The sequence below is a fragment of the Oreochromis aureus genome, linkage group 6 (assembly GCF_013358895.1).
Source record: "Oreochromis aureus strain Israel breed Guangdong linkage group 6, ZZ_aureus, whole genome shotgun sequence".
Lineage (NCBI taxonomy): Eukaryota > Metazoa > Chordata > Actinopteri > Cichliformes > Cichlidae > Oreochromis > Oreochromis aureus.
The window spans coordinates 4,134,720-4,150,271 of NC_052947.1; the positions used below are offsets into that span (position 1 = coordinate 4,134,720).

Below are 15,552 nucleotides of genomic sequence, written 5' to 3' on the forward strand. Positions count from 1 at the left end.
CCTGGCCGCTGTGTCAGTGGGGATGGTGTTCGCTCTGTGTTGTAGCATCCTGATGACACCCAGTTTGTGCTCCAGTGGATGATGAGAGTCAAACCTTAAGTACTGTACCATAAACCTATATGGTACATATCAGATTTTAGATGTCCTACATTACTGATGGAAATCTCACAGTCTAAGAAGGCTAACCTGCCACTTTTCATATCCTCCCTTGTGAATTTGATGTGTCGGTCTACTGAGTTAATGTGACCTGTGAATTGTGGTACGTCCTGAGATTTGATTTCAGGAGATTTAATATCACGCATGAGAAAACTCATGCGTGATATCTAAACTCATATGGACTGGGGAAGGTGTGGAACAAAAGTGAAACAGGCTCTGTGTGATATGGAAGAGTTGACACATGACTGAGAAAATGCAGCAGAAGCTATTAAAAATGAGATTCCTTATTTATTAAAAATAACTATTTAATATAAGTCAGGAAAGATATTGAAAATTAAAATATGTAATAGCATAACTAATACATGGATTAGGGTCACATGATTCAGCCCTGACTAAAGGTGTTATCAAAAAAAGTTTGAAGACTAACAGTGAGGCCATCTGTCTACTGAAAGCAGACTGGAAAAGGGAACAATGGGTACAATGCATGCACTTACAAACTTGTAGCTAGGCCTCCCCATCACCAGGGGCTCAACACAAAATTGGATGGTAACTTTAGTAAAACCAAGCTACCATTCACAAAGAGGTAAAACCTGTGAGGACCACATAATACAGTAACAACCAGTAATCACATTTATTAATGAGGGTCTTTGTTATACAGTGGTTACAAAACATAAGATATAGTGATAGTAGTTGTTTGTACAGAGGGTGGGATCAGTAGATAATCTGACTTGTCAGCAAAGGAAAAGTCAGATTCCATTAAGTTTTCTTACACCAGGAATGAATGACTACTACAATGGTTTTGGTTTGCGTGTCTTAGTTTGTCTTCAGTGTTTTGAAGGCGGAGATAGAGAGGAGACAGTGCATGACCACAGCACCAGTGTCAAAGAGCAGCAGCAGCAGCGTCACACTCCAGGAGTAGTCCTGCAGAGAACAAGAGAGACACGCTGTACTACAATCCACAGGACTTTAAGTTTTAGGATTAGAAAGGGAAAAAATGAAAAGAGAACAATGTGTCAAAATAAGTGAAAGGGCAAAAACCAAAACATAACTGATGACACTGACTGCCAGTAGTTGTGGGAGGCAAACCCTCGAGTAGCCATTATAATGGTCATCCAAGCATGTGACTTTGCTGTGTGATGTGTGGAGGGTGTAGTAATACAGGCCGAAAGCAAGCAACGTCCCCAACAGACCAACCACATTGCTGCAGACACAACCTTGAAGCTGCAGAGGAGACAGACTGATTTTGTGAATCATGTGACATTATGTAATATAAGAAATGTGATATGATCATTTTATCAGGAATGTCATCAGGTATTGTGACATTGTGAGACAATAGTAGTCTTAGTCTTTTGGCATGTTTCTTATACGTACTGTACACGTTTCAGAACAAACTAATTTTAAGATTAGACAAACCTGAGTAAACCATTACTTTAAAAACTGTATTTTTTAAATGTAATGATTTTACACCGCATGCAACAGGACTAAAAAAAATTCCAAAACACTTTAGCTTTTGCCTCATCGGTCCACAAAATATTTCTCAAAATGGCATCATCACGATGTTTTTTGGGAAACCTGAGTGCCTTTGTGTTTCTCTTGGTCAGCAGTGGGTTTCTCCTAAGCCTACGCCCATGCATTTTTGCCCAGTCTTATTGTTCAACCATGATGTAGATGTAGATGCTGTTCTGGCTTCTTGGAGTAATTTTGCTCTCACTGTCGTTTACTGGAGTCCCAAAGCATTAGAAATGTGTTTGTAACATTTTCTAAACAATGTGTGGGGAACTCCAGGCCTTGAGGGCCAGTGTTCTGCAGGTTGTAGATGCGAAACGGCTAAATGACCTCCTCAACATGTCTTCATGTTCTCTAGAGGCCTGGCAATGAACTAATCATGTGATTCAGGTGTGTTGACCCAGGGTGAGATCTAAAACCTGCAGGACACTGACCCTCGAGGCCTGGAGTTCCCCACCCCTGGTCTAGACCGACAGACGTTGATGACTGTAAATGACCTCATTAATATTTTGTGAAGTAGTTTGTAAAGTTATGAGTGACTATTATATTGTTGGAGCGGATGCTTTTATTTTGAAAGTCACAGAGCGACAAGGTGCCGTAAATTAAGTGGCGTAAATCATATAGCAGAAGTGTGGGTTTTAATGCACAGAGAGAAGGTGTGCTCTATGGTTAATGGACGGAAATGGGGAAAAAGAACGGCTATTAAGGTGCAATCCTGAGTTGAAAGCAGTTTCTTAGCACCTGGTTGATGAGGGAAAAAGGTTTGTAACAAAGTTTGTCCTGTGGATTTGTACTTTGTTGTTTTACGGAGCATATAGCTGCTGACCGCTACTAAGGATAAAGGCTAAGTTTTCACCCACTAGAGGGTGCTAATGTACCTCATCATGTTTAGGCAGCGATGCAACGATTTCGCTGTTATATGCAATAATTTACAAGTTTCAGTGTTATTTGTTATGTAAGGTAAAGAGAATTGATTTGTGATTAATAAATAAGTCAAAAGGTTAAAGGTAACACACTGTTTGATTTACTAATAGTCTTTTATTCTGTATGTTGTAGCTCTTACGGTGTGTTCACATACACGGCTGTTTAATAAAAGGATTGTGAACCATCAGTTTGAGAGACCATCTTTTCAACCGGGGATGCTACAATGACTATTGTCTCAGCTGTTTCTTTAGATCGTTGCTTGCTGTGTTACTTTTTAAGGTCTTTCAGGCGACGTCACAAAAAAAAAAGAGTGCTCAATCCCAGTTATGCCATTTCAGGATACACACACACACACACACACACACACACACACACACACACACAGTAGTGTATTTGCTGTTAGAAAACCTGTCTCATGTGATACTTTAGTTTTTGGGTTTTTGGTTTCTTCTTTTTCAAATCTGACCTTCACATTAGCATTTTATGCCAACTCACTAGTAGTCTGCTAGGGTTCTTTTCATTGGCCATTGTGAAGGACCCCCCTGCCATAACCTGCAAGACACACAAGAAATATAACTGGAAGGTTAATGTTGCTTCAATGATAAATGATAGCAAGCATGAGCGCACAAATCAAACAAAATGCAGCAGTGTACAAGTTTGAATGATGAGAGATTCCAGTTGTTCTACAGTTTGTGGCCTCCTTGACTGTATGACCTCTTATGAGGCACCATGCTTTTGGAGTACATGTAGGACAGGATTCACACAAGGCCTTCTCTGAACAAAAACAACATGCATACTGTATGTATATAGAGGCAATGGGCAACTTTTTAGCTCTTTTCTACTGTACTTGATCACTTAAAGCACTTTATACAACATGCCTCATTCATACAAGCACTTTTTTTCTACATTTTTTTCGACTTTTCAGTCGAGGTGAACTCAGTCCTCCTTCTCTGACCTCTCTCACAGACAGTTTTGGGTTAATGTAGACAACAGGGCTGTCGACCCAAAACAGCCCCCAGGCTTCTGTTCGAGGCATCCATCTACAGATGAAAAGTAAGGGTGTGGAGTAGGGGTTCCCCACAGGGAACTGGTAAAATGCCACGTGGGACTGGTCCATCTGTCACAAAGTGAAAATTTGTGTTTGTTTTATGGTTTGTTGTTTTGATCATACTGGTTTTATCCTGATATTTATATTGCCTGTTTTGGTGTTGTTGCACGATATTCTTTTAATCCACTGTGGACTAGGCGGACAATAGCAGGCACCTGTTGAGGTTTAGGCGTTCCCTGAGGCGGCCTATTAGCCATCAAACTGACTTGTTAAAGGGGAGGGTGAGCGCAGAAACAAGGAAAGAAACGCGTGCAAGCCAGCGTGAGCAAAGAAGGACCTGCTGCCTGATCATGTGGTGTGACGGGTCATTTGGCGGACTGGCCAGCATAACATGGCAACCCAGTCCCGAGAGCAAGAAGAGTAATGGGGGAGGCGACGTGTGTAATCGACAGCAGGCCTTCCAGCCTTAGCGGCTACACATCCACTGAACTGGATCTGAGGCACCTTTGTGAGTGAGATCAGATAAGTTGCTGGTCAGCACCACGAAACCAAGCATGAACTAGCAGTAGTTGCCAGTCAGACCCAAAAACTGCTTCACCTCTTTTTTGGTTCTGGGATGATGGCTGTAGTTTTCTCTCTGCAGGCGCACCTACCTGCCTCCCAGGTGATGCCCCAGATAGGGTGCCGCCCTCCATCAATGTGCTCCCTTCTTTTTGGGTTGGCTATGAACCCTCCTGCCTCAGGGACTCCAGGACTACAGTAGCCCTTGGTAAATCCAGCATTGTGAAAAAACAAGCAGTGCCTAACTGGACCAGTAGCTTGTCAAACTGGGGCATGGAATAAACATCAACCTGACAGCTGGTGGTATTCCACACAGAGCCATAAAGACCCATTTCTCTTCACCACAAGTACTATGGGGCAACACCAGGTGCTATAGGGCTCTATCATTTCCATCTCCAGCATAGAAGCCACCTCCTTCTGATAAATTTGTCTTTCATGTTCAGGTAACCAATAGGTGCATGACTGAACCACCACACCAGAGCACATTTCAACAGTGCTCTGAGTGTAGTACAACCAGGCAGGGGGAGAACACATCTGCAAAATGCTGTTGCAGTACAGCAACATCTGCTATGTGGGCCTGTGTGAGATGGTCATCACAGTGGAGGAAGACAGGAATGGTGGGATCTGGCACCTCTGACTAACTCATCTTTCCTTTACCAGTCTCACCTGAGAAGCTGTTCCAGCCTCTCTATACACTTTGACTTAGTGGTATATCTGCGTGTCCCCACCCCTGTCCGATCGCACTACTTTATAGTCAAGATCACCCAATCGCTGTGTGACCACAAAGGGTCCTTGCCTTTAGCAAGGATCCTTGAGGTAGAAGAAAGGAGCAATACATGCAAAACTGTCTGAGCCTAGCCCCTCTGTTGTACAAGCTCTGCTGACGTTCCTGGGCCTGGAGCAAATTTTCCCAGGACAGTCTTCCATATGGGTGTAGCTTTGCTCTCAGGTTCTGAACGTACGCCCTAGAGCAGGACATCTACATATTAGAATTGGATGTCTCGAGACCGGTTTTGAGACCACTTTTACGTGGTCTTGGTCTTGTCTTGGTCTCAATGGATTTTGGTCTTGGTCTTGTCTTGGTTGCGCTGTCTCGGTCTTGCTGTCTCAGATCGACATAGTGGTCGGGAGATTTGGAGTCAACAGTATCCATGACAGACAATGTAATGTTCCATAATGTGTCATGTGCAAAAGCATCAGCTCTAAGAGCCGTGCTTAGAGAGTGCTTTGTAGTGAATCAGAAGAGTCGACTCCCATTGAGCGAGAGCCGGCTCCTCACTTAATTTCCTTTGGCTGCTCAGCTCTCACACAGTGGCTCAGCTATGCTCCGATCCCTCCATATTGTGGCCAATCAAATGCAAGGATATAGGATAATATCATTATGTGAAAAAAAAAAGAAAAAAGAGGGTGAGAGACGCGACATTCAAGTGGAGCGTGCGTCTGTCCTCTCAGTGAGTGAGACAGTAGACAGAGGTGAGGAGGGCTGTGCGAGTGCATCGCAGAAACACATAAATATGCCTGACACCCGTAAACGAAGCAGCATCTGGCTGCAGTTTAAAGAATTTTTTGTCTCGGTCTCATCTCGACTTTGTCCTGATCTTGACTCGGTCTGTCTAGGTCTTGTCTTGGTCTCAATACCCTCTGGTCTTGGTCTTGGTTTAGGCGGTCTTGACTACAAGTCTACTACACATTGGAAGGTTGGTGGTTCAATCCTTGGCTCCTCCAGTCTGTGTGTCAAATATCCTGGGCAAGATACTAACCCAAAGTTGTTCTCTGAAACGTCCATCAGAGTGTGAATGTGTGTGAATGTTACGTTATAGCTGCAAATTTGTGGAGGAATCATGAAGTACATACCACAATTCCTAAGACTAGTGGCAGTATGAAGAGTTTTGGAAAACTTTGGTCAATGTAAGCAAACGGGGCAGAGAACAGCACCTGGAACAGCCCCAACAGGATGGTGAGCACCTGTGCAAACAAAGACGTGCAAAAGACAACCACTGAATAATATATATGAAGTTACAAGTGAGCTTCAGATACACAGCTTAGTTGTGCCTAAATCTCACCGCAACACTTTCAGGGTCAAACCAGGCAAAGAGGCGACGTAACCTTGCTCCCTCAGAAGCCATGTCACTGCAAAACAGGAAACGATATATCAAACTGCAGTATATCAATAGTACAAACAGTTCAAAAATAATAATATGACTAGGAGCTTCAGTAAGTGTTACTGGTAGACTAACCTAAACATGGTAACACTGGAGCACTCATTATTAGTGTCAAATCATGTATTTAAACAGGTAGTCCAATAAAGATCAAGATTCGTGTTAAAACACATATAAAACATTGATACAAACGGCTACATAGTAAAAGTAAAGATTATACATTACACACAAATTAACTATGTACAAAATACAAATTCCTATAAACAATATCTCCATAATAAAACACAGATAACACTGTAGATGTACAATGATCTTTTGACTTGTGAATTAGTGTGGTTTTTTTGTTTGTTTGTTTTTGTTTTGTTCCCCCCAATTTTTATCTATAATTTTCTTGAAAGGGCTTCCAGATGGTTTTCAAACGGGGGTCTGTTACCCAGCCTGGGTCTAAAGTATTTATAACTGTCAACATTTTGACTTTTATGACCATGAAAGATTTGGACTTTAGGTTGGATATGTTGACCTTCTCAAATATAAAACAATAAAACTAGTGTAACAGTATGATTAAGGTTAACATAAATACGATAAACTGTTATAAACACATGCACCTGAAATCTTTACAAAACATTAAAAACAAACTGATCCACTGTCAAAAGAGAAGCCTTGGATACACGGAAGTAAACAAGATACCACTTCATTTTGCAGACAAAGTCTCTAACCCTAACCCCTTACCTGGTACTCTGCATGCTGTCTTATGCTTATATGAAGATCAGAACTATGATGAGTCATTACTAGCCTAATTTGTGAAGTCTACTAATCACAAAGTCGTCACAAAGGGCAATAAGAAAATGTAAGGTAAAATGGGGTCAGTCTACAAGACATGGGGCACAATCTGGAGGCCTAATGGAGAACATTAGGAACACGCTATGATGTTCCCAAACGTTCAGTTGTTAATGTACTTTTGCTGTTCAGGGATTTATTCTTCCCGATTTCTTTTTTTCTGCTAGAAAAACAAACAAACAAAAAAATCAGTTCTGTTCTGGTCAGAACTCAAAGTCAGATTTATTCTTAATCCCACAAAAAAAATAAACCAAGTGCGGCAAAATAAAAATAAAAATAAAAACATACACAACCGGACGATAAAGCAGATTAAAAAAGAAAAAGGCTATGCACAGACCCACATACATATATGTGTGTGTATGTGCTGTTTGTTTGGAAAGGCTCTCATGCATCGAAGAACAGAGAACATAATGAGATAGGGAAAGATAAAAGTAACTGCATGTTAGTTCATTAAAAGCACATGTCAGAATCCTCTTGGGAAGAACAGGAATGCTGCAGGACAAGAAACAGATGGTGGTGAGAAGAAGGAGAAGAGAGAAGGAAAAAGAGGAAAAGGCATGAAGAGGGAAAAACAGATTGATAGGCAGGTTACAACAATGTTTTCTCCTTCACTACTCTGCAAACATTCACTCCTTTGTTCATGTGATGTATTCTTACCAACGTGGGGATCCCATATATACACAGGTTTAGAAGACAGTACAGTTTTGCCAAAGAAGCAGAACTTTGGGGAAATGGGATTCCAGTTTTATATTTAGTAGAAGTGGTTTTATTCTTTGTATAGTATTAGTATTGAAAAATCATGAACAAAAGCATAGCCTGCAGTGTGAGGGCGAAGTGCTCTAATAGGGTGATATGGTACTACAAGGTCATTAAGATCAGATGGGGCCTGATTATTTAAGACCTTGTATGTGAGGAGCAGGATTTTGAATTCTGGATTTAACAGGAACAGGGGCGGATCTAGAAGGGTGGCATGGGGTGGCAAGTGCCACCCTAAAATCATCCCTTGCCACCCCAAGTGCCACCCCAGTTTTGCATATGACAGTGTTGTTTATTAAAATAAGATAGCATTAACAGTTTGAGCGTAGTTACAGTCAGCAGTGAATATAAATGCTAAAACTGAATATACTGCATAGTGTTCCCCCCCTCCACCATTAACAAATGGTTCAGCCCATAGCAGGACCGCCTTTTTTCTTGTTTTCAGTAGCAAGCCATGCTTATGATTGTGCCAGAGCACATTTTGAACAACACCATGGGAATTTCGGATTTTACACAGGTGGTTGGATGTTACACTCTGGAAATGGAAGGAAGGTGAGTGTTATTAACCCTCTGTGGTCCACGGACACGCTGCACCTCCAAATCACATGACTTGATGTAAGCTGACACAGCAACAAGCTGCAGCCACGCTGAGTCTCTATTTCAACCCACATTGAAAGTTCAGACTTCAAAGTTTTTAAATTTTAATTACAGGCCAGTAAATCCGGAGTTATGATAATATATATAAGCCACGCTTTTTTCTAAATACTGTCGTCACGTTTTTTATGTGTGTGTGTGTTTTAAGCGTTTTCTAAGGACAGCGCGAAAACAGTAAAGAAAGGAAAAAAAGCCACCTCTTTCCTATCGGTGGAAAAATGCACCATGTCGACCAATTTTTTAAAAAGTCAACACGTGAGATTTGGTTGTTTAGGAAGAGGGGAGAGTTTTTAGAGTGACCGTAACGGCAGCGAGACAGAGCGAGCGAGTGAGAGAGAGAGAGAGAGAGAGAGTTTTAGATGTGGGAGATTTGTGACGTTTAGTGTGGAGTGTATAGTTAGTGTGTTGTGCTGTCTTGTGTAGCTGTTCTGTTGTGTAGTCGTTTTGTCTTGTGTGTCAGTGAGGGCACTAATGAATGTCACTAAGGCACATTTGCAACGTAAACACTGTCACTAAGTAGAAAACCAGCGGAGTGATACACCTGCTGTTGTCAGGCCTGCAGGTTTATCCCTGTGCTGCTCTCCTCTGTTTTTTGGTGGAAAAACTTTTTTTTACTGGCACACATCATTTGTGGGGCATCTTATTGCGACACCTGATTGTTCTCTCATTTTAGTTTTAGTAATATTTTTAAATGGTTGTACAAAATGAAAGAAACAGCAGGTGTATTGGCTGCATTTTTAGATAAATAGTTGTATATGTTTACAAAATGTACATTTTATATTTGCATTTCAAGTTATAAAAATTTACTCAACATGTCTGTTTTTTTACAGTAAAAAATACTACTAGGATTTAAAGTTCTTTGTGTGATTTCAGATCAGTGATACTAATGCAGTATGTCAGTGAAAAAAAAAAAAACTAAATTCAGTTGAGCTGAAAAGATACCAAACAAGGCAAGGGGGAAAATAAAATGAAACAATTTGAGGGTGAAATACAAACGTAAACTCAAAAGGAGTCAAAAATGGCCGGCTGTGTTTCAGACCTCAGAGGGTTAATCCAACAAATGATGAAAAATTAGGTTTAAATTTTTGTTCATGACAGAGCAGATTTCTGACATTTTGTGTAATTTAAGCTGTAACAATGTGATTGTTTTCTAACAAAAAACAGTGAAACTTAAGTTAGACTTGTGTTTGTAAATGAACCGCCCCATGTTGTGTAGCTTTCTGGGTTTTATACTTATTGGGCTACATATTTATTTATTATACAGGCTATACAGTACATAAAATCAAAACTCACATGTTTTATGTAACTAAAGTGTTTAATTATGTGGGCTACAGACAATAATTAAGTTATAGACTATATTTATATGAAAAACGTGTATACTTACTGCATTTGAATCATTTTAACCATATGTAACCACCTGCATATGTGTTTGAAAAAAAAGCCTTGATTTTGCCACCCCATTTGATTTCTTTGACACCCTCTTGCCACCCTAAGAAAATTTCTCTAGATCCGCCCCTGAACAGGAAGCCAATGAAGGGAAGCCAAAACAGGAGAAATCTGCTCTCTCTTTCTAGTCCCTGTCAGGACTCTTGCTGCAGCATTTTGGATCAGCTGAAGGCTTTTCAGGGAGTTTTTAGGACATCCTGATAATAATGAATTACAGTAGTCCAGCCTGGAAGTAATAAATGCATGAACTATTTTTTCAGCATCACTCTGAGACAGAATATTTCTGATTTTAGAGATGTTGGGCCTCGATCTTAAAATACAGTGAGACAGCTCGATCACTGAGAACAGCATTTCCCGTACTGATGCAATGTTTTTAAACAGACATGTGATCTGTTGACTTTTTCATTTCATCTGTACAATCGTTCCATACTCTGACACCTGCGACTGTGATGCTCTGATATTTTACATTAGTCCTTACTGCCAGCGTGCTGAACATGATGATTTGGTGATATTTGGAACAAGTTCTGAACATTGTGGGGTAAAGAGTGTGTGAAAGGGTGTTTTAATGTAAGCATTTAACGTGATAAAAAGTTTTTTGGACGTTTCTTTATTCTCTGTTATTCATGTATATGTGGTGTCCAGCGACTGACAATGTGTATTACAGTTCAGACAATGGGTACAGACAAGATACAGACAAACGGAAAATGTAGTGAATATGGGCAGCTATAGACAGAACACATACAAAGCTCTGTCAAGCATACTGCTTAAAGCTTCTTGTGTTCTTGGTCTATATGAGTTTTGTACACTTTGACTGTGGAACCTCATTATTTTCATCCTTCAGACCAGATTGGATGCGAGTCTCCATCTTTAGATATCATATACTTTAATCTGCTAAAGCTCCAAAACTGTGGAAAAGCAAACTACCCACTCCTCACACCTTAAACAGGTTTAAACTCTGTCACAGTGCCTGGGTAGGGTCTGACTGGTTCATGTGTGTCAATTTTAACATTGACTGTTTTATTTTACTTTTATTTTTTAAATCCTTAAATATAATCCTTCACTATATAAATACATTTAAACGTGTGTGTGTGTGTGTGTGTGTGTGTGTGTGTGTCAAAATTGGGGTCTTCTATCAGCTCACACACCAGTCAATTGGGGGCACCTGTCCCTTTGGGGACCAAAACCACCATCCCCAATTAGATTTACCTCTAACAACATTCAGCATGCTCTAAAACATATTTTAATCCAAAAATCTCACCTGTGCCCACAAGTGACATTTTTTTGGATTTTTTTTTTGTGTGTATGTGTATGACCTTGCCTCCAAAATTTTTCTCAATCTGTGTATAACTCTATGTTGCCCCTAGTGGAAGTGTGTGAAATTGCAAAAATTTCTACTGTCCCCAAAAGTGACATTTCATGGATTTTGATTTTTGATTTTTTTTGTGTGTGTGTATGACCTCTCGCTAACCCTTATAATATTGTATTTGTAGAAATGTTTAGCTTATTTTAGAGTTTAGACATGTAGGAATGTTTAGTTTGTTTTAGAGTTTAGAAATGTGTTAAGATAGAATGTAGAATTATGGTAGAGACACTGACACTGCCCTGGATATAAATAAAGGCCTCACTGTGTCATGAACTTAGGAGTAGATCTTAGGAGACCCTCCCCAGTTGAACTGTGAAAGTAAGACAAAGAGGAGTTAATGCTGAGTGGAAATTCCCCAGAGGATACCTGTGTGGGGGTCTCAATATTTGTAACTTGATAACTGTGGTTTGGAGGGGAGATGGTATTTATGGCCCCTAGGAAGAGACACACACCCACAGTGTTTTAACTGATATACTCACACATCCACATGCACACAGTCATTCACGTGCACTCACATAGACACGCGGGTTCACGCACACGCAGGCACTCACGTGCTCGTGCACATAGACACAGACACAGAGTTTGCAGCACATTGTGGGGGATTTATGATGGGGTCGCTGCTATAAAGCTGGGTGTAACTAACAAAGGGGTGAAGATTGTTTCAGAGGGACACCGGCCTCGTCTTCCCTTCTAGGCATGCTTAAAGAATGAGTAAAGAATAAAGAATAAGAAAAGATGAATGAAGATGAGTAAAGATGAAGATGAATAAAGATTTTGTAAAAATGACTACTGGGTCCGGTGCATCTCTGGAGGCCCGAGGAATAAAAAAGAACCGGGGTAAAACTGATTTCCCAACATAGTGTAAGACTTCTCTTAATATACTGATCTTTGTTGAGGATCTTTTTCAACATTCTATTGTATGAATGGTTTTATATAAATAAACTGTTATTTTCTTGACTAAAAAATAGAAATCAGTAGATTATTTGTTAGAAAGTAGATTATATTTTCAAAAGATAAACAGCACACTAGAAAATACAAAAGAGTCATATTTGATGTAATTATGATACAAATATTTTTAATATTTTTTTTAAAGAGTCATTTGGCATGATCTGAAGCAGTTACATAAAAATATCAGAGCACTTTAGGTTCATATTTGCTTTCTAAGCTGCAGCTTGACATAAATTACTCTTGGTGTTGCAACATATTTGAGATGTTTCTTGAATTTCTGTTGAATCGTGCATGGATCCAAAATGTGGTGAAAGAGCTGAGCTAAATTTAAATTTCAACCCTAATACCTTTTAGGCAGTATGTAAAATTGGGAGATAAAACTTAATTCTCACCAAAGTCTCTTTAAGGGCTGATCAAAGACTGTGGTAATTAGATATGGATAATGACAGAAAAAATTATATCCTGGATGCAAGCGGGATAAATTAGCTTCTGTAGCGTGGTTGGACTGGGCCTTAGCGATATCTGCAGAGCTTGACTCAAGTCAAAGTCAGCTTTATTGTCAAGACCCATATGTACAGATCATACTCAGGAATTTGAAATTGCAATGCTCCGACAGCCCTCGGTGTACAATGAACAACTTAAAGATAAAAACAAAACAAAAGTCTTATATACAACACAATACAATACAATCTTACATAAACAACAGTGTGCTTGTGGGCAATAGTTCATGTGCAAGTGGGGGTGGGGCAGTCAGTGAAAGGGCGATGTTTTGTGTCTGTCGGGTGGGGGGTTCAGAGGAAAGAGGTGAATGCAGGTCCAGAGTTTGTGTGTGTGACAGTCGAGATGGACAGAGCAGGGACAGCCTAAAGGCAGGGGAGGTGAGGTAAGGTCACCATAGGCCTCGATCGCAGCCATGGAGGTGTGCACTGGGGAGCAGCAGCATGTAGAGCAGCTTTAAAGGTAGGGATAGTAATTAAAACTTTCTTAGCTTCTTATAGCTATATCTTAAGGTTTCTGCTGTAAAGGAAAAATCCACCAAAAATCTAAGTTTTAGCATTTTCTGTCTGAATGTAAGAAAGTTATTTAGCAATAAATGCTAATATTGGTTAGCTAGATGTGCCCTTGATAATTTGGAAAATAAGCTTTAGCTACTTAGCCAGAATAAACTCGCCACATATAAATTAGAAATTCAGAGCTGTCTTAGATTGCAAATCAAGGCATGTTTGATTAAACTTTTCTGTGCTTTTATGATTCCAAAATAAAAAAGAGGTTTATTAGCGTCCTTAAGTTTTTCATGTGCAAGCTAACAATGAGGATTAGCTTGTTAATTAAGAGGTGCTAATCAAACTGAAAAACTAAGCTTCATACAAACGAATATTCTGATATTTGTTTAATTTATTTATTTACTGTTCTTAAATAAAGAAACATACATAGGCTGCAGGTTTTTGAATGTCCCCATTTAGGTTAAAGCGGAGTGTATTTGTGTTAGAAACGTCCCCAGAAGTCATAAGAGTCGAGCGTCTCTTTTGGCAGTTTTCAATTGTCCAATTAAGGGAAGTAATATCCCCAAAACTGAAGTAAAATAATTAGTGTATCTGTGTATCGCTGAAGACCCCAAAGGGGACATTAAACATTCCCAGTCCCCAATAGGAAGGTAAAAATACTGTCTGGATAAATGTTGCTTAAAATGAAAGCAAATAAAATTTTGTAAAATTCAGTTGCCAGCTTGCTTCTAAACCATACCGAAAGTGTTGTCCCCAAAGTGTGGGAGTTAAGAAATGCAACCTGAAATGGGACTCAAGCGTGTGTGTGTGTGTGTGTGTGTGTGTGTGTGTGTGTGTGTGTGTGTGTGTGTGTGGCGTGTGTTAGGGAGGGTTGGGTTCTTCTAGTTTCCTGTAGCTGAGCAGATTGTCACATTAAAAGAAGGGACTGGATTCACAGTGAGCACCAGGGCATTAACAACTGCCCAACATTTGTTTAATTTCTGCCTTTTTCTCTACTTATTTTTTGCCATGTTGAATTAAAGTATGAAAGGAACTGAGAAGTTGGTAATGAGTCACTGCTTCCCCATTTGGACTTTCAGGCATGACAGGAAAGGATTTCATCAGCAGCCAGGGCATTCTTCCTCTTCTGTCTCATTCAGCTAAGACCAGTTTCAGAAATCAGCATTACAATAAAATAGAGCAGTTAAGTTGGAATAAAATCAGGTGATTTAATTATGTGATTCCTATTATTTGCTTTAATGAAATATTTTGCACTTTAAAGTCCAAATTTGTGGACATTTGTAAAACTTTAATAGTAAAAGTTAAAACTTGTTAAAAAAAATAGTATTGCATCTTTTTCTTACCAGTTGCTCTAGGTCCTATTCCTTTCCTTGCCACTCAAGTATTAACCTAGCCTTTCCTCCCTCTATAATCAGGAGGGCTACTTGCACTTGAGTAGATTTTCATCATCTAGATCGATCTACTCACCAGTTTCTGCACTTGCTGTTGGGGTACACCCTTTGGAATCAGAAACTCAGACCCTTCAAAGGGAGAGTCAGTCCAGACTTCCTGTACAGGAGTGAATGGCTGATCCACATTTTACAGTTGTAAACTGGAGCCATAGAGGTACTCCAGAGTATATAACCACAGCACAGTACAGACAGGGAAAACTGTTGTTTTGGGTAATCAGCTGCATGAAGCCATTTCAAGTCATTTTCCTGGGCTGTTTGTTTTGTGGAGCTATAAGGCATCACTCCATTTTCACTTATTCTAGAGTGTGCACTACTAACTTTTACCATATACTTCTCCGTCTATTCCCATGTTTATGCTTTTTTTTTCCTCTTTTAAATATCTAAAAATTAAAAATTCAGTGCAAATAAAGTGTACTTTGTACACTCACTGTGTGTGTGTGTACACATTCTTTCTAATATGTCAACATGCTGAACTTATGGATGACATTCACATAAATAGCACCAAAACAGCAGAACATGTATTGTGAAAGGCGCGTGGGCTTGTGTATCCTATTCAACTGTCAAAGATGAAGACATAAAAATAAAAAGCAGGCCAACCTTACCTCCCGTAAAAGTCTGAGGGGTCTCAGGATTATACCACAAAGGCACAAAGGTCTATGTGTCGCTGCTTCTCTGGAATGTAGGAAAACAGAACAGGAAGCGAAGGAGGCGCTCTGCTGGATGGCAGCCAGAGACAGAG

The 15,552-nt window shown here is 39.9% G+C and overlaps 1 protein-coding gene across 2 annotated transcripts; it reads right to left on the bottom strand.

The window, feature by feature from the left end:
- Positions 1 to 763: 763 nt before the first annotated feature.
- On the bottom strand, positions 764 to 15,552 carry si:dkey-9i23.16 (uncharacterized protein LOC571915 homolog). Of its 2 annotated transcripts, XM_039613446.1 has the most exons (6): positions 15,416 to 15,552; positions 6,259 to 6,325; positions 6,050 to 6,160; positions 3,082 to 3,138; positions 1,219 to 1,377; positions 764 to 1,077 (listed from the first exon to the last, which is right to left on the bottom strand). In XM_039613446.1, exons 2-6 carry the CDS (start codon positions 6,319 to 6,321, stop codon positions 970 to 972), a joined length of 498 nt encoding a protein of 165 aa, XP_039469380.1. In that variant the 5' UTR covers positions 6,322 to 6,325; positions 15,416 to 15,552; the 3' UTR covers positions 764 to 969. The 2 variants fall into 2 exon arrangements, with proteins under 2 accessions (XP_039469380.1, XP_039469381.1); XM_039613447.1 differs by lacking the exon at positions 1,219 to 1,377.